General features: G+C 37.4%; 1 protein-coding gene across 1 annotated transcript; it reads left to right on the forward strand.

Moving 5' to 3' along the window:
* The first annotated feature begins 975 nt into the window (after positions 1 to 975).
* On the forward strand, positions 976 to 1,502 carry LOC130884065 (60S ribosomal protein L5-like). The gene has a single exon (XM_057784991.1). The coding sequence runs from the start codon at positions 1,171 to 1,173 to the stop codon at positions 1,465 to 1,467; it is 297 nt and encodes a 98-aa protein (XP_057640974.1). The 5' UTR covers positions 976 to 1,170; the 3' UTR covers positions 1,468 to 1,502.
* The last annotated feature ends 20,887 nt before the right edge of the window (positions 1,503 to 22,389 follow it).

Consider the following 22,389-nt stretch of genomic DNA (forward strand, 5'->3'; position numbering starts at 1 on the left):
CCATTTGCATGCAAAATTCGAGAAGTCATTGTTTTTTACTGCAGAGTAGTACTCTAATGTGTATATATTCCACACTTTCTTCATCCAATCTTCCATTGAAGGACACCTAGGATGCTTCCAGGTTCTGGCTATTACAAATAATGCTGCTATGAACATAGTTGAAGAAATGCTTTTGTCATATGATAAGTAATCTCTTGGGTATATTCCCAGGAGTGTTATTGCTGGGTCAAGGGGTAGGTTGATCCCAATTTTTCTGAGAAACCACCAGACTGATTTCCAAAGTGGTTGCACAAGTTTGCAGTCCCACCAGCAATGGATGAGGGTACCCCTTTCTCCACAACCTCTCCAGCAAAGGCTATCATTGGTGTTTTTGATTTTAGCCATTCTGACGGGTGTAAGATGATATCTCAAAGTTGTTTTGATTTGCATTTCTCTGATCGCTAAGGAGGTTGAGCATGACCTTAAGTATCTTTTGGCCATTTGAACTTCTTCTGTTGAGAATTCTCTGTTCAGTTCAGTGCCTCATTTTTTAATTGGGTTAATTATCCTTTTAAAGTCTAGTTTCTTGAGTTCTTTATATATTTTGGAGATCAGACCTTTGTCTGTTGCGGGGTTGGTGAAGATCTTCTCCCAGTCAGTAGGGTGCCTTTTTGTCTTAGTGACAGTATCCTTTGCTTTACAGAAGCTTCTTAGTTTCAGGAGGTCCCATTTATTCAATGTTGCCCTTAATGTCTGTGCTGCTGGGGTTATACATAGGAAGCAATCTCCTGTGCCCATATCTTGTAGGGTATTTCCCATTTTCTCTTCTATCGGGCCAGTTAAGATTTTAAACTCTTAATTTAAAACAGTAGCCTGTTTGGTACAAAAGGGCAGGATAAAATCTGGGAGATGGCTTAATAGAATATTGACTATGATCAATGTTTCTTATACTAAACAATAGATTCATTGATAGTTTTAAGATTGATTCCTGAAAGCATTGATGGTCAGCCTGGGGCCTTCACTTGCTATTTGGATGCTGGTCTTGCTCGAACTACAACTGGCAATAAAGTTTTCGGGGCCCTGAAGGGAGCTGTGGATGGAGGCTTGTCTATTCCTCATAGTACCAAATGATTCCCTGGTTGCGATTCTGAAAGCAAGGAGTTCAACGCAGAGGTACATCGTAAGCACATCATGGGTCAGAATGTTGCAGACTACATGCACTATCTAATGGAGGAAGATGAAGATGCTTACAAGAAACTGTTCTCTCAGTACATAAAGAACAACATCACTCCAGACATGATGGAGGAGATGTATAAGAAAGCCAATTCTGCTATACGAGAGAATCCAGTCTATGAAAAGAAGCCCAAGAGAGAAGTGAAGAAGAAGAGGTGGAACCGTCCCAAAATGTCTCTTGCCCAGAAGAAAGATCGGGTTGCTCAAAAGAAGGCAAGCTTCCTCAGAGCTCAGGAGTGGGCTGCTGACAGCTAAAGCAATTTTCTATGAAGAGATTTTCATAAAGATAATAAACTTATTGACCAAGCAAAAAAAGAAAAAAAAAAGATTGATTCCTGAACAATCGTGTTTGCTCAATTCAAAGGCCAAAACAATAATCTTTTCCCAGATGGTCATTGCTACAATTCACACAACTATATTTTGCTAATGTTATAGCTAAAAATACCTTAAAGGATTTTATGCTAAATTTTACAAATGGCTCTTCCAATGGAAGAACTGCATATATGGTTAATAATAATAATTACAAAATATATTTGTTGAGCTTACCAAGGCTCCTTTAAAGCAACTTATAAAAGTTGTAAAGAGATCCTGATACAAACGGATCTGACATGATGACACCAAGCTTTACTAAGGCAAGGTAAAAAAGTCCTTGCAATGCATTAATGAAAAGACCCGACCTATACATATTTGGGGTCGAGGATATGTTTGTGCTTTTTTTCACAGAAAGATGATGTTGTAGCTGCAAATACCCCATAAAGAAGTTCCAGAAATTAGTTGGGAAGGAGTCCTTGATCCATCTTCCCTGCTCCCGCAGAGAGAAATGCCTGGTGGCAGGGCCTGCTATACCGCTCTAAGGGTGTTGTTCTGCCTCCAAAGAGTCCAAGGAGACCCCGCTGGGATGGTTGCCAAGATGTGCTTCCGGTGGCTGGGTCTGGCTTGCCTCACCCAGGAGTCCCACCTGCCATGAGGCACTTTGGAGCTAAGATGCAGACTAAACATCTGACTGTTTTAATCTTTGGGACACAAAACTCATTTTGATTAAAATATTAACCCCTCTTCACTTAAGAAAGGGGAAGATCGGGGTTTTAACTGTTGCTCAGAGACTGGAACTGGTGATGTTTGATAATAACAATGTCTGTCATTGTACTCATACTGGAATTGACCTAATGATATTTGTAACTGCTTATAGATGTTGGGAAAAGTTTGACGCACCCTGTAAAGTGTTTAGGTTTAATGACTATGTTAAGAATTTTAGATTTTTACCCCTTCTCTAACCTTATTAACCCACCTCCTCAACCCTGGAACCCTTGGAGCAGGATCTTTGGTAGAAAAAAATAAGTTAAAACATGTCTCATGACTCTCTGGCCCTCCCTCCTAAAAGAGCTCCTCGCAGTTTTTTCATTGATGATTCACGCAGAGGCCCAATGACGGGAATATTGTGGAGCCCTCCCCTGAACAGCACATCATACAGAGGCCGTACAGGCCTGCTCAACATGGCATGGTGTCAGGAGAGGAGGATCGCCCTCCACATAGCCTAAGCCAGGTGTTGTAGTAGGAGCGGTGTGCTGCGTTCCCACCCAGCTCCGCATGGCTAGCTTTACCAGAAATAATTACATGGAAACTGTTTTCTTTTAAACACTGCCTGGCCCATTAGTTCCAGCCTTTTATTGACTAGCTCTTACATATTGATCTAACCCATTTCTAATATTCTGTGTAGCACCACGAGCTGGCTTACCAGGAAAGATCTTAACCTGTGTCTGTCTGGAGTGGGAGAATCATGGCAACTGCTTGACTTGGTTTCTTTCTCTCAGCATTCTGTTCTGTTTACTTCACCTATCTAAATTCTACCCTATCAGAAGCAAAGCAGTTTCTTTATTAATTAACCAATGAAAGCAACAGATAGAAAGATGACCCTCCTCCCATCAGCCAGGGACCCTGTGGTCAAAGGTCAAAGACCTGCTTACTTTGGTCTTGCTGAGGAGTTACAAAAAAAAAGGAGCATATGTCAGTAGCCATTTCAGGCTTCTTCTTTCTCACATCTCACAGGGCCCTGAAGTAAAAATCTTGAGACAAGAAAACTTAAAGTTAGCCAAAACATTATGTGCTGACCTTGGAGACTGAAGCTCTGGAAAGCACCACAGAGTGTCTTCATGGCTTGCTGCTTATCACTAACAGCAGGTGGTCTAGCCACTGACCTTGTAACTGCCCTGCTTAGCTGCTAAACTGCCCCACTTAGTTGCCTAGCTATGGAGCCCCTCCTTCCCTTCCCCCTTTCCTCAGTTCCCCCTGCCCGAGCTTCTCACTGAGGAGTATTTAAGACATGAAACTTGCTTCAATAAATGGATGCCTTGACAAAGAATACTGCTTGGCGTCTGTTTCTCTCCCCCACCCCAATGTCTTTCAGATAGTGCCTCTTCAAGACCCTGGAGTAACTTAGGACCTGCTGAGTGGGTCGTTTTGTGTTTATGTCTACATATTTTCTTTGCATTTTTGTCTTTTCTTTCTTAAATTCTGTTCTAAAATCTGTTTTCTTTTCCTGTTCTATTTTTATTTTATTGAACATAGATTTTACTCATATAATAAATTTTGATTATGGATTTTCCTTCCCCAATTTCTCACAGATTGACAAATTCATTTTATGTTGACAATTTTACAAGGCCAGAACATTGCCAAATTGTTTTATTGAGGTCACAGTTACCCTGATACCCAAATCATACAAGGATTAAACAAAGAATGCCAATTACCCTCATGAACATTGATGCAAAAATACTCAATAAGTGACTGAAAAACTATATCTAAAAACACATCAAAAGTATCATCCACCATGGTCAAGAAAGCTTTATCCCAGTGATACAGGGATAATTCAATATATGGAAATCTTTCAATGCAATCCACCATATGAAAAAACTGAAAGAAAAAATGCATGATCATCTCATTTCCTGCTGAAAAAGACATTGAAAAAAAATCTAACACTGCATCTTGATAAAAAGTCAAGGACATAGGGGATATACATAAACACAACAAAAACAACATAGAGCAATAAATAGCCAACACAAATTAAATGGAGAGAAACTCAAAGCAAATGCACTAAAGTCAGAAATACGACAAGGTTGTCTATTCTCTCCATATCTATTCAATATAGTACTTGAAGTTCCAGCTAGAGCAATAAGACAACTTAAAGAATTCAAGGGAACACAAATTGGAAAGAAAGAAGTCAAATTCAAAGTAGTGATATTTGTATGTGATATGATAGTATATATAAGTACCCAAAGATTCTACAAGGGATTAAACTGATAAAACTAATAAGCACCTTTAGTGAACTTTAACTACAAAGAAGATTAGCTAAAAACAAATCAATAGTCCTACCATACAAATGATAAATGGACTTCAAAAGAAATCTGTTAAACAGTACCCTTCAATCCTTCAATAAAGCCCAAAATAATATAAAATGTCTTGGTATAACTATAACCAAACAAGTGAAAAATCTGTATGACAAGAACTTCAAGTGTTTGGTGAAAGAATTTGGAGAAGATATCAGAAGATGAATATTTACCATGCTCACATATTGGTGGGAGTAACAAAGTAAAAATTTCCATCCTGCCAAAAGAAATCTTTCCCACAGAAATTCTAATAAACTTCTTTACAGACATTGAAGGCAAAATACTCAACTTTATATGGAAAAGCAACAACAACAAGAAACTCAGAATAACAAAAGCAATCATATACAAAAAATGAACTTCAGGAAGAAACAGCATCTCTGATTTTAAGTTCTACTTCAGAGCTATAGTAGTAAAAATCCATGGTATTGGCATAAAAAGAGACAGGTGGATCAATGAAATTTGATCAAAGGCCAAGATGTAAAGTCACACACTTAAGGACAACTGATTTTTGACAAGGAAGTCGAGGTCTTACAGTAGAAAGAAGCAAACATCAGCATATGTATATTGCTTTTCTAACTGGATGTCAGCATGTAGAAGAAGGCAAAGAGATTTGTATCTATCACTGGACAAAAAATCAACTCCAGATGGATAATGGACCTCAACATAAAGTCAGTTACACTGAACCTGGTAGAAAAGAAAGTGGGAAATAGCCTTGAGCTCATTGACAGAGGATTCACCTTCATGAATAGAATACCAATAGTGCAGGCACAGGCATTAAAATCAACAATTAAGAAATGGGACTTCATGAAACTGAAAAACTTCTGTAAGGCAAAAACACTGTCAAAAGGACAAAACGTCATCCTTAGGAATGGGAAAAGATCTTCACCAACACCACATCTGACAGAGGTCTGATTTCTTAAATATATAAAGTGCACAAGAAACTTGACATTGAAGAAACAAACAATCCAATTAAAATGTAGTTCAGATTTAAACAGAGAATTCTCAACAGAGGAATCTCAAACGTCACAGGAAGCATTTAAAGAAGTGTTTAACATCATTAGTCATCAGGGAAATACAAATAAAAATAACTCTGAGATTCCATCCCAAACCTTCCAGAATGAGTGAGATCAAAAATACAAATGACAGTTCATGCTGGAGAGGATAAGGAAAAGGGGGGAACACTCCTCTATTGCTGATGGAAGTCAAAATTTGTATACCTACTCTGAAAATTAATGTGACAGTTTCTTAGAAAATCTACCTGAAGACCCAACTATATCACTTTTGGGCATATACCAAAAAGATGCTCAAACATACCAGTAGGAAAGTTGCTCCTCTATGTTCATAGCACCTTTGTTTGTAATAAACAGAATCTGGAAACAATTTAGCTGTCCCTCAATCAAAGAATGTGTAAAAATTAGCATCTTTACACAATGTAATATTACTCTGTTATTGAAAATCAATAAAATCATGATATTTTCAGGTCAATGGATATAGCTAGAAAAAACTTATTCTGAATGAAATAACCCAAATCAAAAAAGAAATGTTTGGTGTGGGAGAATTGTTTGTATTCTGTCAATCATGTTATAAATAAATGCTGATTGGCCAGGCAGGAAATATAGGCAGGAAAAACAGACAGGAAGTAGAAATGATGTAATGAGAACAGGAGAATTCTGGGAAGGAGGAAGTTGTTTCCTCCCATTCCCGCCCAGACCACTGGAGCAGCAGGATGTGATCTGCCCCACTGAAAAAAAGTACTGAGCGACATGGCTAACATAGATCAGAAAATGGGTTAATCAAGATGTGAGAGTTAGCCAGTGAGAGGCTAGAAACTAATGGGCCAATCAGGTTATAATTTATGGAAACCTATGTGTGATTTTCTTTGGGGCTAAACAGTTGTAGGGGACCTGGTGGGAGGACAGAAACCCCAACAACAAGCAGGCCTGGACCCTTCGTGTCACAAATATTGCATGTGCTTACTTATAACTGAATATTAGCTGTAAAGTAAATGATTACTATGATACATTTCACAGACCTAGACAGACTAGATAACAAGGAATATTCAAGTGGGGGCACCTGTATCTCACTGGAAAATAGAATAGATTGCCTATGTAGACTGAGTTCGGGTTGGTATGTGGACATGAAGGATCAGGTTGTGGGTATGGAGGAGGAGAGTACTAAGAGAGGAGACTAGAAAAAGGTGGGAGGGTATTCCATGTCAGGTAAAAACATGGCACAAGAAAACTTTTGGAATCTATAAGAATCACACCAGCTAAGGTTCCAATCTATATTAGACACAAAGCGTGAGCTGAACTTTTCCTGTAACCAGGCAAGACTTCCATTGAATACTTTAAAACACCAACCCAGCCACATAAACTTTGACCTATAATCTGTACTGTCTACGGGGTATCCTTGGGTAAAAGAGACACAGAGATTAAGGGAATGGTTCAGACTTAAACACATTGCATGAAAGTAGGCATATCCTGTACAGTATCTGGAGCACCAAACACAGAGGTTGGAAGACCCAGAAACCTAGGATAGAATGAAAAACAATTGGAGAAAAAAATACCAATTTAATAAATGTCTAATTATATTATGCTATAGTTGTAGATTGGTATGTAGGCCAATTGTCATCAGAAAGGCTTTCATCCAACAACTGATGGAAACAGAGACAGAAACTCACAGTCAATCATTAGAACAAGTTTAGGGAATCCTGTTCAAGAGAGGAAGGAAGAGAGTAGAAGCCAGAAGGGTCAAGGACATCATAAGAAAACCTAGCAATCAACTAACTTGGGCTATTGGCACTCACAGAGTCTCAACTGACAGCCAGGTTGCCTGTATGGGACTGATGTAGGATCTCTGCACATGGGACTGTTGTATAGATTTGTCTTCTTGTGAGAGTCCTAGCATTAGGTTAAGGGCTGTCTCTAACACTTGCTGGCTTTGGGGACCCTATTGCTTTTACTGGTTCACTTTGCTCAGCCTTAATAAAAGAAGAGATGCTTTGTCTTACTCCAATATTATATGCCATATTTTGTTGATATCCATGGGAGGCCTGCCCTCTTCTGAACAGAAACGGAGGAGTGGATAGGTACAGAGGGGTTATGGGAGAAAGACTGAGAGGAGAGAGGGGGAACTATGATTGGGATGTAAAACAAATAAATAATTAGAAAAAGAAAATAGAATTAAATAGAATTGATTTATATAATATGTTCTGATTATGTCTCATCCCCTAACTCGTTTAGATTCTCCCCAACTACCCTCCCATATGACATTTGTGTTTTTCCCCCTATTCTGGCACTCTGTATCTGGCCTTTGTAGCTTACTTATTAAAGATTTAACAACTAAAGTCCACATGTATGTGGAACTTAACTTATTTGTTTTTGTAAATCTGAATTATCTCACCCAGGATGATTTTTTTCTAGTTCTATCCATTTATCTGTGAATTTCATAATTTATTTTTTTAGCAGCTGGGCAATATTTCTTTGTACAAATAAATCACATTTTTCTTTTTTTCTTTTTTATTGAAAAAAAAATTTCCGCCTACTCCCAGCCTTCCATTTCCCTCATCCTCCTCCCACTCCTCTCCTCCTTCCCCCACTCCTCTCCCACTCCCTCTCCAGTCTGAAGAGCAGTCAGGGTTCCCTGCCCTGTGGAAAGTCCAAGGTCCTCCCCCCTCCATCTAGGTCTAGGAAGGTGAGCATCCAAACTGGCTAGACTCCCACAGAGGCAGAACATAAAGTAGGATCAAAACCCAGTGCCATTGTCCTTGGCTTCTCATCAGCCCTCATTGTCTGCCATGTTCAGAGATTCCGGTTTTATCCCATGCTTTTTCAGTCACAGTCCAGCTGGCCTTGGTGAGCTCCCAATAGATCAGCCCCACTGTCTCCATGGGTGGGTGCACCCCTCCTGGTCCTGACTTCCTTGCTCATGTTCTCCCTCCTTCTGCTCCTCATTTGGACCTTGGGAGCTCAGTCCAGTGCTCCAATGTGGGTCTCTGTCTCTATCTCCATCTTTCGCCAGATGAAGGTTCTATGGTAATATGCAAGATATTCTTCAGTATGGCTATAGGATAGGGCCATTTCTGGTTCCCTATCCTCAGCTGCCCAAGGAACTAACTGGGGACATTGCCCTGGGAACCTGGGAACCCCTCTAGGTTCAAGTCTCTTGCCAACCCTAAAATGGCTCCCTTAATTAAAATATATACTTTCCTGCTCCCAACCATCCCATTCCCCCAAGATCTCCCCATCCTCCCATTCTTACTATTCTCTCCCCATCTCCCCTTACCCCCATCCCACCCCACCCCCAAGTTCCAAATTTTTTGCCCGGAAATCTTGTCTACTTCCCATATCCAGGAGGATAACTATATGTTTTTCTTTGGGTTCATCTTCTTATTTAGCTTCTTTAGGATCACAAATTATAGATTCAATGTCCTTTATTTATGGCTAGAAACCAATTATGAGTGAGTACATCCCATGTTCATCTTTTGGGGTCTGGGTTACCTCACTCAGGATAATGTTTTCTATTTCTATCCATTTGCATGCAAAATTCAAGAAGTCATTGTTTTTTACTGCTGAGTAGTACTCTAATATGTATATATTCCATACTTTCTTCATCCATTCTTCCATTGAAGGACATTTAGGTTGTTTCCAGGTTCTGGCTATTACAAATAATGCTGCTATGAACATAGTTGAACAAATGCTTTGGAATATGATAGGGCAACTCTTGGGCACATTTTTCTTTATATACTCAGTTGTTAATAGCTATCTAGTCTGTTTTCAACTTTTGAATATTATGAGTAGAGCAAGAGTGAACAGGTTTAAGCAAGTGTCTCTGCAATAGAATGAATTATGCTTTGAGTATATAGTCAAGAGTTGTACAGCTGGATCTTGAGATAAATATATTGCCAGCTTGCTAAAGATCCTCCATATCAATTTCCATAGTGGCTGAACAAGTTTGCCTTCCCATCTGCAATGGATGAAGGTTCCCTGTGCTCCACAGCAACACCAGGATAAGATGTCACTTGTTTTTATTGTTCTCTGGCCTTTCTTACTGTTTTAAGATGAATTCTCAAAGTAGTTTTGATTTGTATTTTCTGATGGCAAAGATGTTGACAATTTCTTTGCTATTTGTGTCTTCTTTTTTGAGAATTCTATGTTAAATCTGTACTGTATTTTTTAATGGGTTATTTCTCCTGTCATCCAGCTTCTTTAACTTTCCTCACTCACTCAAGATGTTTTTCTTTTTCTATTTTTTTCTACTTCCATCTACTTGCATGCAAATTTCAAGATGCCATTTTTTTTCTATCACTGAGTAGTACTTTAATATTTAAATGTGCCTTTTTTTTATCCATTCTTTGGTTGAAGGATATCTAGATTGTTTCCAGGTTTTGGCTATTACAAATAATGCTTTTATGAACATAGTTGAACAAATGACCTTGTAGTATGATTGAGGATCTTTTGGGTATATGCCAAAGAGTGGTTTTGTTGGGACCTGAGATAGACTGATTCCGAATTTTCTGAGTGAGGTAACCCAGACCCAGAAAGATGAACTTAGTATGTATTCACTCATAAGTGCATACTAACTATAAAACAAAGGATATTGAGCCTATAGTTTATGATCCTAGAGAAGCAAAATAACAAGGTGAATCCTAAGAAAAACATACATAAATTCATCTGGAAAGGGGAAATAGGCAAGATCATCTGACAAAATTGGGAACATGGTAGTGGGGAGAGTAAGGAGGGTAGAAGGGGAAGACATGGGGAGAAGGGGAGGGTGAAAGAGAACTTGGGGGAACAGGGTAGTTGAGATGGAGGAAGGACAGAGATGAGAACAAAGAAAGAGATATTTTGATTGAGGGAGCCATCAAGAAATCTGACACTGGAGAAATTTTCAGGAATCCACAAGGATGATCTCAGTTAGGAGAGGGTGCCTGAACTGGCCTTGCCCTGTAGTCAGATTGATGAGTATCTCAAATATCACCATAGAACCTTCATCTAGCAAATGATGGAAACAGAGGCCAAGACCTTCATTGGAGCACTGGACTGAGCTCCCAAAGTGATGTAGGAGGTCCTTCTGTATTTGTATTGATACAAAGAAGCTGTCTTGGCCTTTTGATAGGGCAGAAACTTAGGTAAATGGAAAGACAGAACACAATGCTGGGAGAAAGAAAGCAGGCAGAGAGAGCCTCCATGAAGTTGCCAGAGTCAGACATGCTAAATATTTCCCGGTAAGCCATGGCCTCATGGTGAATACAGACTATTAAAAATGGGTTGAATCAAGATGTGAGAGTTAGCCAATAAGAGACTAGAGCTAATGGCCAGGCAGCAATTTAATTAATATAGATCTCCTTGTGATTATTTCAGGGGTTAAGCTAGCTGGGCAGGAGTGCAGCCGCTCCTCCTACAACTCCAAAGTCCAGTGAAGAAATTTACCTGAACTAATGGGAGCTCACCACTCTAGCTGGGCAGGGAAGGAAACAACATAGGTTCATATTAGTTCCTCTGAATGGGAGTGATGGTTGCATGGCTGGGGCAGACGGGGAGGTCACTGACAGTGGCACCAGGATTTATACCTACTGCTCGTACTGGCTTTTTGAGAACCTATTCTCTTTGGATGGATACCTTGCTCAGCATAGTAATAGTAGGGACAGCCTCGGACCTTCCTCAAAGTAATGTGTCTTATCCTCTCTGAGAAGAGGATGGGAGGTAGGGTTAGGGGGTTAGGTAGAGGGAATTGGAGAAGGGGAGGGAGTGGAAACTGGGATTGGTATATAAAATGAAAAAAGACAGTTTGTTTTCTTTTTAAAAAATAAAAATAATAAAATCACTAAAGTAATTTAAAAGTAGAACACTATGTGAAGCTTAAAAAGTCTTCAGTGACTATAGGTATAATCCATGATGGTTCACAACCATCTGTAATGAGATCTGGCGCCCTCTTCTGGCCTGCAGCCGTACATGGAGGCTGAACACTGTGTACATAATAAATAAATCTTAAAAAAAAAGAAAATTTCATATATTAATAAGTATGTTTTGTTGTGAAAAAGATTACAATTTCAGCGCTTTGAACGTTTCATTTTACTATAGTAAATAACAAATAAAAGAAAAAAAAAGAAGAGATAGTAAGACTGCACCTTCAACAGCAATTTTTTCTTGGCCTATGATGCCAAGGTTTAACTTTTCCACACGACTCTTTCACTCCTGGGGTTTCCTGAAGTTGCACCTTCACCAGTGCTCTCTACAGGATTCAGATAATGCCAAGTCTTAGCATTTCTCCATGACTCATTCAGTTTTTTTAATCCAATAGCATCTGGGAGAATCTTAGACATTGTCTCCCAAATCCTGCTTCTATCTTGGTGTCCTGTCTTGGCTCTTCTATGTACCATAGCTTTTGTGTTTGCTACAATGATGCTGGTCTCTTGTATACCACAGCTGATTCTTAAGCTCAAGCTCATCAGGGTCAATTGTCTCAGTAAAGGAAAGACTTTATTTCCACAGATTCTTTATCTGACATATCATATGAATGACCCTGGTAGATCTTTGTTTACCTACGAAACTTCACAAGTCAGGTCTCCATTAACCTGTTGCAATATGTTACCATCCTGGCTTCTATAGTACCTCATTCAGTTTTGAGTATTCAATGTCCTCTCTCTCACAAAGCTCTAAAACCAGTTTTTCTTCTATGTCCTTCCTCTGTGATAATGTGGTTGAATCTTTTCCAGCAAAATCACATTCTCTGGTACCACTTTGATAGAACACTGAGAAAAGAAAATGGGAGACCTGGCTTAGTTAATCTATCTCTAATAGATAGTTCCTCTACTGCCAAACTGAAAGAAGAGGTAGAGCCAAGAACACAATGTCAGCATTTGAAAGCTCACCTATTGACTTTTTGAGTATTAGAAAATTTTGAATCTGTGAAAAAAGTAGAAATACTTTTTTCTCTTTATTTCCTTTATATTCCCAAAACTGACAATTAATTTACTAGAAGATAATAAAAGAGCAAAGATTTCTGAATTTATCAAATTGTTTACACAGGTAGATAATATATAACAAAACTACTCTTTATGAGCATGACTTAGTAGTTCCATTCTTGGAATTGAGTCTTTATACCGTGGCCATTATGCACTGATTGAATGCTACTACTCAATGTCATTGTCTGCATAAAGAGTAGTTTGCCCAAAGATTGCTTATCATTTCAAATGTAGAATTATTTATAATGTTATAATGTGTAAAATATAATATTTAGGTTTCTTAGAATAGGGTTTTAAAATAAGTAATATACTTTGAGAAAAGTACACACCTCCAACCTGACATATCCAGGGAAAGAAAATTGGATTTAGTATAAATTTCTTGTCAAAGTACCAAAATCTAAGCATTATTGGACCAACACAATATACTCTTTCTTCATTTCAGGTATGAGGCTCTAGTTGATCTGTTTAATAGCTTATTCACAAATTAAAATTTTGTGTAGGCCATCAAAACCTTTTTCAGTTTTAGCCTATCATATAACTTCTGACTTAATGTGGGTGAGTTTTGTAAGAAATTTTCTTACTTCTTTGAAGCTTCTTCCAACAGATTTTGAAAAACACTTAGCTTTATATATTATAAAGAATGTTGAAAGTAGAGAATAGTGCTCCATACTAGGGAAGAACACACAAACTTGTTATCCAAGGATGGCTATATATGTGAGGGATTACAATCTTACAAATAATAGAAATATTAAATACTCAAAATTTTAAGTGTAAAAATGGGAGACAAAACAAATATGACATTTTATGGTTTTGTTTATTCCTACTATAATTTTCCCTTTATTTGCCCAATAGTTTACACATATTATCTAGAGTTTGAGTCTTTCAGCAAACACCAAACTTCAGAACTGCAAGTCCAAAGATAAACTTATAATAAAACAGTCTTGGTGTAATTTTAGAACCCTGGGTGTTATAGGAGAAGAGGGAAAGTTGTTAACTATATCCTGGGTGCTAAGGTTAGAAGTAGATTAAATATGTCCTCCAAAGTCTCATGTGACAGAATACTCCTCTGAGTGGTGCTGTTGGTGTTTCATAAAGAGCAGAGCCCTGTAGAAGTAAATTAGGTAACTGGACAGTCTACCCCCATGAACTGATTAATGCTGACCCCACCAAAAAAAATTAACTCTCTCAGGAGTTAATTAGCTTCTATGAGACAAAAAGAGCAAACTTATTCTTCCCCAGTCTGGCTTTATCTTATCTCACACATGATTACTCCCTCTTGCATTCATTTCTCCTAAAATGCCATCTGTCATGTTACAAAATCAGGCAAACCTCGGCTGACTTGAGCAGATGCTGATATTTAATTTTGGACCTCCAAAGCCAGGGACTAAAGAAATCTATTGTATTTTTAAAGAACCAAGTATCAGGTGTTTTGTTATGACATCAGAAAATGGAATAAGAATATGAGATTACTAAGTAAATGAGTAACTTCTCAATAACACATGCAAAAATCATCTCCAAACTGGCCTTAATTACTACCTTAATTAGTTATTAGAATATTCATCAGCATTTTACTGCTGCAGAATTTAGGTCTTTATTTGTACTTATCTTTACTTTGCATTTTGGGCTATTCACCAATGGTGAGTTTGGAGAACTGTCTGATACAGTTCACATTTTTCAAGCATAAAGATTTTTTATTAATTCATTTAGAGTTAAGTGTATGTATTTTGATCATATTCACCACAACTTCTTCCATTAACTCTTCCCAGAAGTTCTTCATTTTCCTAGTTTATTAACCTTGTCTCTTCTTTTGTTTAAATTTAATAATCCACTGACTCCAAACTGCTCTCCACAAGAATGTGGGTCATTTCCCTGGAACCTAGTTGACTGAACAGCAGTCACATCCTTACAGAAAACTGAATCTTCCTCTTCCACGGAATTCCTAACCTGCCCGAAGACTACTGCTAGAATTGGTCCTTCTGAGTCCCTTTAGAGTCATGCTAGAATATTGAATGGCTTGCTTTTATGGTGGTCTTGTGCAGGCAAAGATGGTTGCTGTGAGCTCATGAACTCCACAGTCCTGTCCAATCCTGAAGACACTGTTTTATTTTAGCCACTCCAAACTGTGGACTTACATTCTTTCTGTTCCCCTTCTGTAATGGCCCATGACCCATGGGGTATGATGTACATGTCCCATTTACACCGATCCATACTTACTTATATTCCTTACATCTTGACTAATTATGATTTCTGCATTAATGACAGCTCAGTGCACAAAGAAACATCTTTTATGAGATCCAAAAACTACCCTAAACATATCTTTCATTCAGATATTCTCTTCAATATAGTCTACTCAATTGAGTGTTTCATTTCCAACATCATTTCAGTTTGGAGTTTCTTCACAAATTCTGTCTCTATTTTATTTCTTGGACTGAATTCCTCATTTAATTAATTTATATGTTTTTCTTCTTTTAGAGTTTATCCGTGCATTCTTTTGTTTCAACAGCTTCAAAATCCTTTTTTTTATTCATTGTCTGGTAGTTATTCCAAGAAATTTTCATTAGGAACATTTAATGTAGTATTAGAGATTAGCAAAGAAGACAACTTTGGTTTTTATGTTTATATTTTTGCACTGGGAGTTGACCAATTAAAGTTAATTTATTGATTGAGTTTTTTTTCTTTTGTATTCCATTTATTTTTATTTAGCAGTTGTGTTTGCTGAGTTCAGTGTAGGAATGCTCTGTGATAGAGTTGGTGTGTTTTTTTCATTTCTGGGATTGGCACTTACAGTTGGTTGCTCTATGTCACATCTTCTTATGAGGGTCAGATATTGATTTGTCAGCTAATGCCTCCTACTTGGGCCTGCTGCTTTCTCTGTAAGTTGTTGAACTCAATATACTTGTAGTCTTCACTTAAGGTCATATTTGGTCCCCACTTTTATTCTTTAGCTCTCTCTGGAGCTATTGGGATATGTGAAATTTCAGTATTTCCATTGGCACTGGTTAAAGACCATGTTGCCTATAGCAACTGTTCATAAACTACTTCTAAATGATGTGACTAACTCCCCCCATTTGCTACTTTCTTTGTTCAATAATTTTGGATGAGATTTTCTTTATGTTTGATTTTACAAAACCATTATTCTTTGTATTTTATTTCCTACTTATAAATATATTTTATTTTTTCTTGAAAATTTTATTTCTCTTCATCCTTTCTTATTTTATTTTCTTTATCTGGTCATATAAACAACACTACCAGCATCACCACCTCAAGATAATTTGAGTGGGTTTATAGATATGTCTATTTGCCTATAAAACCTAGAAATCAAGAGAAGAATTGCTTTTATTAATAAGAAACTCTGTCATTAATAATTACATTATTATTAAAAAATGAATTAATTTTAAAGACTCTCAGGGGTCCCTTAGCCAAAAAAACAAGAGACAAAAAACCTTTATATTCATGATAAAATGAGTTTTTGAATAAAATGTATTGTTTGGATTTTATTCATGATGCAAGTAATTTTGGTCAAGGATTTTTCCTTTCTCTTTATAAGATTTAAACAATGTTTTCTAAAATGAGTATGGGTTCATCATATAGCTAACCACTTTTTGTCTGGCTTTATTTATTGCTGTAAAATCGAATATGGGTTATATAAGGTATGTTTTATTATCTCTCATGTTTACTGGAGGCTTTGCCATGGTTTAGATAATGAAGATAATTTTTTTTCTTTTCAGCTATTAGGAGTTCCCTAACTTTGAGAGGACTTGTAGTTACAAAGAACACATTGATATATCATAAATCATATGACTGCATTATGTTTAATAGCATTTTGCATTTGTAGCTTATGAGGAATGTGACATGGCTAGTAACTTGTCAAAGGAAACATGTGTATCAGTCAGAGTGGGCTTATATATGTTACAACAACAAATGACCCTAAAAATTACAATAGTACAAGTCAACATATTTCTATTTCATTCTCTTTGTGATCACGGTAGTCCTTCATGCTGCCTGAACAACCATCACCTAAACATTTCTAGCCAACACAGGAGAAGGTCCAAACAGTGTGCTAAAGTGTCAGTTAAAGACTCTGCCTTGGAAGTGACATTTATTATTCCTGTTGACAATTCATCAGTTCATTGGTGGCAGCAATATATTCTCACTACAATTTAATCTTAAAGTATGTTCTAAATAGTGAACAAATTTACTGACTAGAAATGATAATCCTCAGAAACTCTCCTCTCAGAGTTTTACCAGTGCATGAAGCAGAAAGACAAGCAAGGAAACTTAGGAGACAGAGTCTTTTGTGTATAAACAGTACAGAGAGCATTTTCAAGTCTGCCAGAAAAGTTATGTAGAGTTCTATTCATAGCTGGAAGTCAAAAAGTCTTGAGATAAAGTACACATCATTCTAGTAAATTATTCGATTCACAGTCTAGAATGTAAGAATGAATAATCTTCAATATGGAAGGGGGTTGTCCTGAAGACAAGAGTCAATCAAGAGCAGAGCTGAGGTCTAGCTCCCTCTGAAGTCTCCGCCTTTAAGTCTCAGTCAGCTCTAAAAAGGAGACTTTCTTGAAAGACATTTTGAGAGAAATATCACGGATGTTTAACAAAAAAAAAAAAAAAAAACTAGGTTTAAAATATCATGAAAGAACATCTGTGATCTCAAACTAGGTTAACATTGTAGAGTCTAAGCTATAATACAATTCTATAATAATAATTGTTAGCAACAATATTATGTTTTTGGATTGGTGACCCAGTGATGCCAATTAAATATGTGTTTATCTAGAACCAATTATTGTTATTCATAACAAAGAAATTTCTTGTTTTCTGCTTTTCATAAACCTAAGTAAATAGGTAAAACAGTGGACTGTTTTTGTTGGAGCAAACTCTATGTAGTACACAGAGCATAATGCACTGGTTGAACATATAAGTATATATATCTAACTATTTCTTTATTAGCATTTCCAAAAAACAAGTGTAATTGAAGAAATTCAAAAAGAAAGACTAATTCAAAGGGCTGTGTTCATGCTACAATAGCTCAAAAATGGTGCCAGGGTGAGCTCCCATTAAATCAGTCCCACCATCTCAGTGGGTGGACGCACCCCTCGCGGTCCTGACTTCCTTGCTCATATTCTCCCTCCTTCTGCTCCTCATTTGGACCTTGGGAGCTCAGTCCAGTGCTCCAATGTGGGTCTCTGTCTCTATCTTCATCCATCGCCGGATGAAGGTTCTATGGTGATATGCAAGATATTAATCAGTATGGCTATAGGATACGGCCAGTTCAGGCACCCTCTCCTCTGGTGCCCACGGAACTAGTTGGGGAAATCCCCTTGAACAAGGCCAGCTGGACTGGAACTGATGGAGCATGTGATCAAACCGGACTCTCTGAACTTGGCGGACAATGAGTGCTGACTGAGAAACCAAGGACAATGGCACTGAGTTTTGACTCTACTGCATGGACTGGCCTTGTGGGAGCCTAGTCTGTTTGGATGCTCACCTTCCTAGACCTGGATGGAGGGGGTAGGACCTTGGACTTCCCACAGGGCAGGAAACCCTGACTGCTCTTTGGACTGGAGAGGGAGAGGGAGGGGGAGTGGGGAGAAGTGGAAGGGAAATGGGAGGAGGTGGAAATTTTTAATAAATAAATAAATTTAAAAAACGTGGTGCCAGGTCATACAAGTCAGCCAGAAAATCTAAGACAAAAACAGTTAAATGTACTGTATATATTCCAACAAATGAAAAACAGTCACACAACAATATCATAACATGCTGTCAGAAAAACAAATTAGTATACAATGGAAGAAGTGGATATTTTTATGGTGATTAAGTAAAAAAAATTATCACAATTTCTCTTAAGTTCAATATTTTAATGTATATAGAATTCTTTTAAACTAAGGGCAGTTTCATTGCCTTTTCATTTTTATCAGAGTTTTAAGAGATAGATGTCTTCGCATTTCCTTTTCAAACCTTATAAGGAGCCAGCTCAGAACTGGGACATCTGCTCAGTGTTTTGAGGCCCACAGATGCTGCTCTGGTTGTTATCACATACATTTTAACTGGCAGCCCTGGCTGACGACCTTTCAAAATTCCCCTGTGTCTCCATTGAGGCAACCACCTATTTTTTCATAATTTTTCATCACCAGAGGCATGGATTTCTTTCAAAAATAAAAACTAATTATATACTTAATTTGAAATCAGAAAATTGCAATGGATAACACAAATTATTTGAAGGTTAACTTTTACCTGTTAACCTTTCCAGTTCCCTTTTCAAACTGAATATGAGGATAGGAAATTCAAAAGTACACACAAGCCACTAAACACTTTCTGACATGCTTCTTAAAGGGTGATTTAGAGTAGTCTGACTCATTTTGGTTTTTTAGTTTGACCCTAATACAAAATTCTGTTTTGGTGTTGCTGTTCTCTGAGCCAGACTGGAATGAGGCAGTTCTTTTTTTTTTTTAATTGAAAAAAAAAAATTCTGCCTCCTACCAGCCTCCCATTTCCTTCCCCCTCCTCCCACTCCTCTCCCTCTCCCCCCACTCCTTTTCCCCTCCCTCTCTACCATGCTTCAGAATGACAGTATTAATGGTGAGCTTAATGCTGTACTTACCATATTTAGGAATTTATTTTACAGATAATAATGCAGCTGCAAGTAGCGCATTGCCCATTAAATAGGCTTCTTTGACTAGTTCATGGACACAGTTTTTGTTCTGAAACTCTCCAATATTGATTCAAGTCTGACATATTATTTATTTCTATACAAATCTCCGTCTTCTTTAATAGAGAATGAAAGACTGAGTTCTTACTGTGTGTCAGTTTTCTGTGGTTACCATTATAAGACACAAATTAGAAGATTAATCAGTCTGTTCTCTGAAGGCTTAACAGCTCAGGTGTCTGACTTTGGTCTTCTCTGTTCTTTCTAGGTAAGTGTTTGGCTGATGCCTTTTGATTCCTGCCTCTGAATCTTAGCATCTTCCTGGACTTGTGGTATTGATCCTTTTTTCAAAAAGTGTGTGGTGAAATACTTCTATAAAGTCAAACCCAATAGTCATTCTCTGCCTATCTTTATGGATTTTATAACCACACAGAGCTACACAACCAATCTGAGATTAACATTTTATTTAACATCTTCATAATAACAACATGAATTTTACTAAATAAATGTTATTTCCATTTGTCATACAAATGTATATTCACAGATCCTATAATTGTAATCAGAGCCATTTTTGTAAGCATATATGCACCTTCCACACCTATTTGTTTTGTTCTAATAAAATATATTATATTGGTGATAAAGAGATGGTTAAGCAGTTGAAAATATTGGATGCTGTTGCAGAAGACCAAGTTGCAACTCCCATTACCCACTGAGGGCTAAAAGTCTTTTGTGGCTCCAGTTCCAGTGGATCCAATGCTCTTTTCTGATCATAATAAAATCTAAGTAAAATGTATTATATTTAAACATTACTTTTAGTCAGGTGGTTCAGGCTTTTAATCCAAGCACTCTGGAGGCAGAATCAGGCATATCTCTGTGAGTTTGAGGACAACATGGCCTACAGAGCAACTTCCAGGACAGGCTGCAAAGCTACACAGAGAAACCCTGTCTTGGAAAACCAAACCAACCCAACCACCAAACAAACAAAGAACAATTTACTCCTAATGTAATAAAACTGATAGGCACAGAATAGATGAATATTTATTTTAAAAATATCTTTTTACATATCAATCATAGTTCTCTTTCCCTCTTCTTCTCCTCATCCTCATTCACTCCTCAGAGAGGATGAATCCTTCTATGGGGAGTCACTAAAGTCTGTCACATCTCTTGATGCAGAACCAAGCCGCTCGCACCCTGTATCTAGGCTGAGCACAGTATCTTTCCATAGGGAATGGGATCCAAAGAACCCAGTTCATGTATTAGGAATAAATACTGGTCCCACAAACTGCTCAAGCCACACATTTGTCATCCACATTCAGAGGGCCTAGTTTGGTCCTATGCAGGCTCCCCAGTTATCAGTTAAGAGTCATTGAGCACCTATTCACTCAAGTCAGCTATTTCTATGGGTATCCCTATCATGGTTTTGACCCCTTTGCTCATATTATCGCTTCTCCCTCTTTTGATTGGACTCCAGGAATTCGACGCAGTGCTTAGCTGTGGATCTCTGTGTCTGCTTCCATTAGTTACTGGATGAAGGTTCTATGATGACAATTAAGGTAGACATCTATCTTATTACAGGGGAGGTGCAGTTAAGGCACCGTCTCCACTATTGCTTAGATTCTTGCCTTGGGTCATTCTTGCGGATTCCCCAGAATGTCTCTAGCATCAGGTTTCTTGCTAACTCCTTGATGGTGAGCTTCATTAAAACTTCTCTTCCCTTGCTATCACTCTCTGTCCTTCTCTCAAGTCTACTTAATTGATCCCTCATGTTCTCTTCTTCCCTCCACTTTTGTCCTCTCCACACTGCTTCTCCTCTCCCCCCACCACTCACTAATAAAAGATTATGCTGGAGAACATGTGTAGTAAGGGGAATACTACCCCATTACTGGTGGGAGTGCAAACCTGTACAACCACTTTGAAAATTAGTATGGCAGTTTCCCAGAAAATTGTGAGTTAATCTACCTCAAGACCCAGCAATACCACTCTTGGGCACATCTCCAAAGAATGCACACTCCTATCACGAGGACGTTTGATCAACTATGCTCATAGCATCATTATTTGTAATAGCCAGAAACTGGAAATAACCTCAATGGCCCTCAACCAAAGAATGGATAAAGAAAATGTGGTAAATTTACACAATGGAGTAATACACAGCATTATAAAACAATGGCATCTTGAAATTAGTAGATGGAACTAGAAAAAAAAAACATCCTAAATGATGTAACCCCCAGACACAGAAAGACAAACATGATATGTACTCACTTGTATGTTGATATTAGACATAAAGCAAAAGTTAACCAGCATACAGGCCACAACCCCAGAGAAGCCAGGAAACAAAGAGGACCCTAAGAGAGATGTACATGAATTCCTCTGGAAAGGGAAAGTAGACAAGATAAAATTTTAGAACATAAATTTGTGACTTTGAAATGACTCAATGTAAGAAACTGAACCTTATTGTCATTCTAGAATCCTTCCTAGATTATAGTCTATATCCCCATAGCCATGCCCAGAGTATAACTATTTTCTTGACTTGTAGCATTATGGATTAGTTACAAGCATCTTAAAGTAGCTTTACAAAAACACATTTTTTCCACTGTCAAATTAAAAAATTTATTTTTAAAATACAAGAATCACTCTTTTATAATAAACTCACTAATAAAAACACCTCACAATTAGATCAACATAACCATCCGAAGAAACAAGTGCCCAGGTTCAAATTCTATATATCTCAACAAGTTCTTATAGAGTTAAAGTAGTTCTTTTAAAGCCATGGAGTTTAGTTTAAAATCTTACATTTTGACAAAAAAAATCATACTTTAATGCCCTCATCAACCATGATAAAAAAAAAAAGAAAATAAAATGACATAGTTAAAAATACAAAACATTTTTCTTTATGTGCACTTCTAAAACTTGGGTATCCTTTACCTGTTCCTTTCCTTACCTTGTGCTCCACTAATGCTCTTTTTCATTCTCCTTCCTATCAGTTATACTATGCCTATATTTCATTTTTTTGCATATAAATTAGGTTAGTATCTGCAAATAAAGAAGAACATGATGTTTGTTTCAATTTGTTCTCTATTTTAGATGACTTCACATAATGCAATATATTTTAATTCAGTTTATTACCGTATCAAATTTGTAGTTTCACGTTTCTCTTAATTTTTAATTTTGTTTTATTTAAT

This window comes from Chionomys nivalis, chromosome 11, assembly GCF_950005125.1.
Source record: "Chionomys nivalis chromosome 11, mChiNiv1.1, whole genome shotgun sequence".
Lineage (NCBI taxonomy): Eukaryota > Metazoa > Chordata > Mammalia > Rodentia > Cricetidae > Chionomys > Chionomys nivalis.

Bases quoted from the DNA above. Each gene is read 5' to 3' on its own strand.
- LOC130884065 (XM_057784991.1), top strand. From the start codon at position 1,171: ATGGGTCAGAATGTTGCAGACTACATGCACTATCTAATGGAGGAAGAT.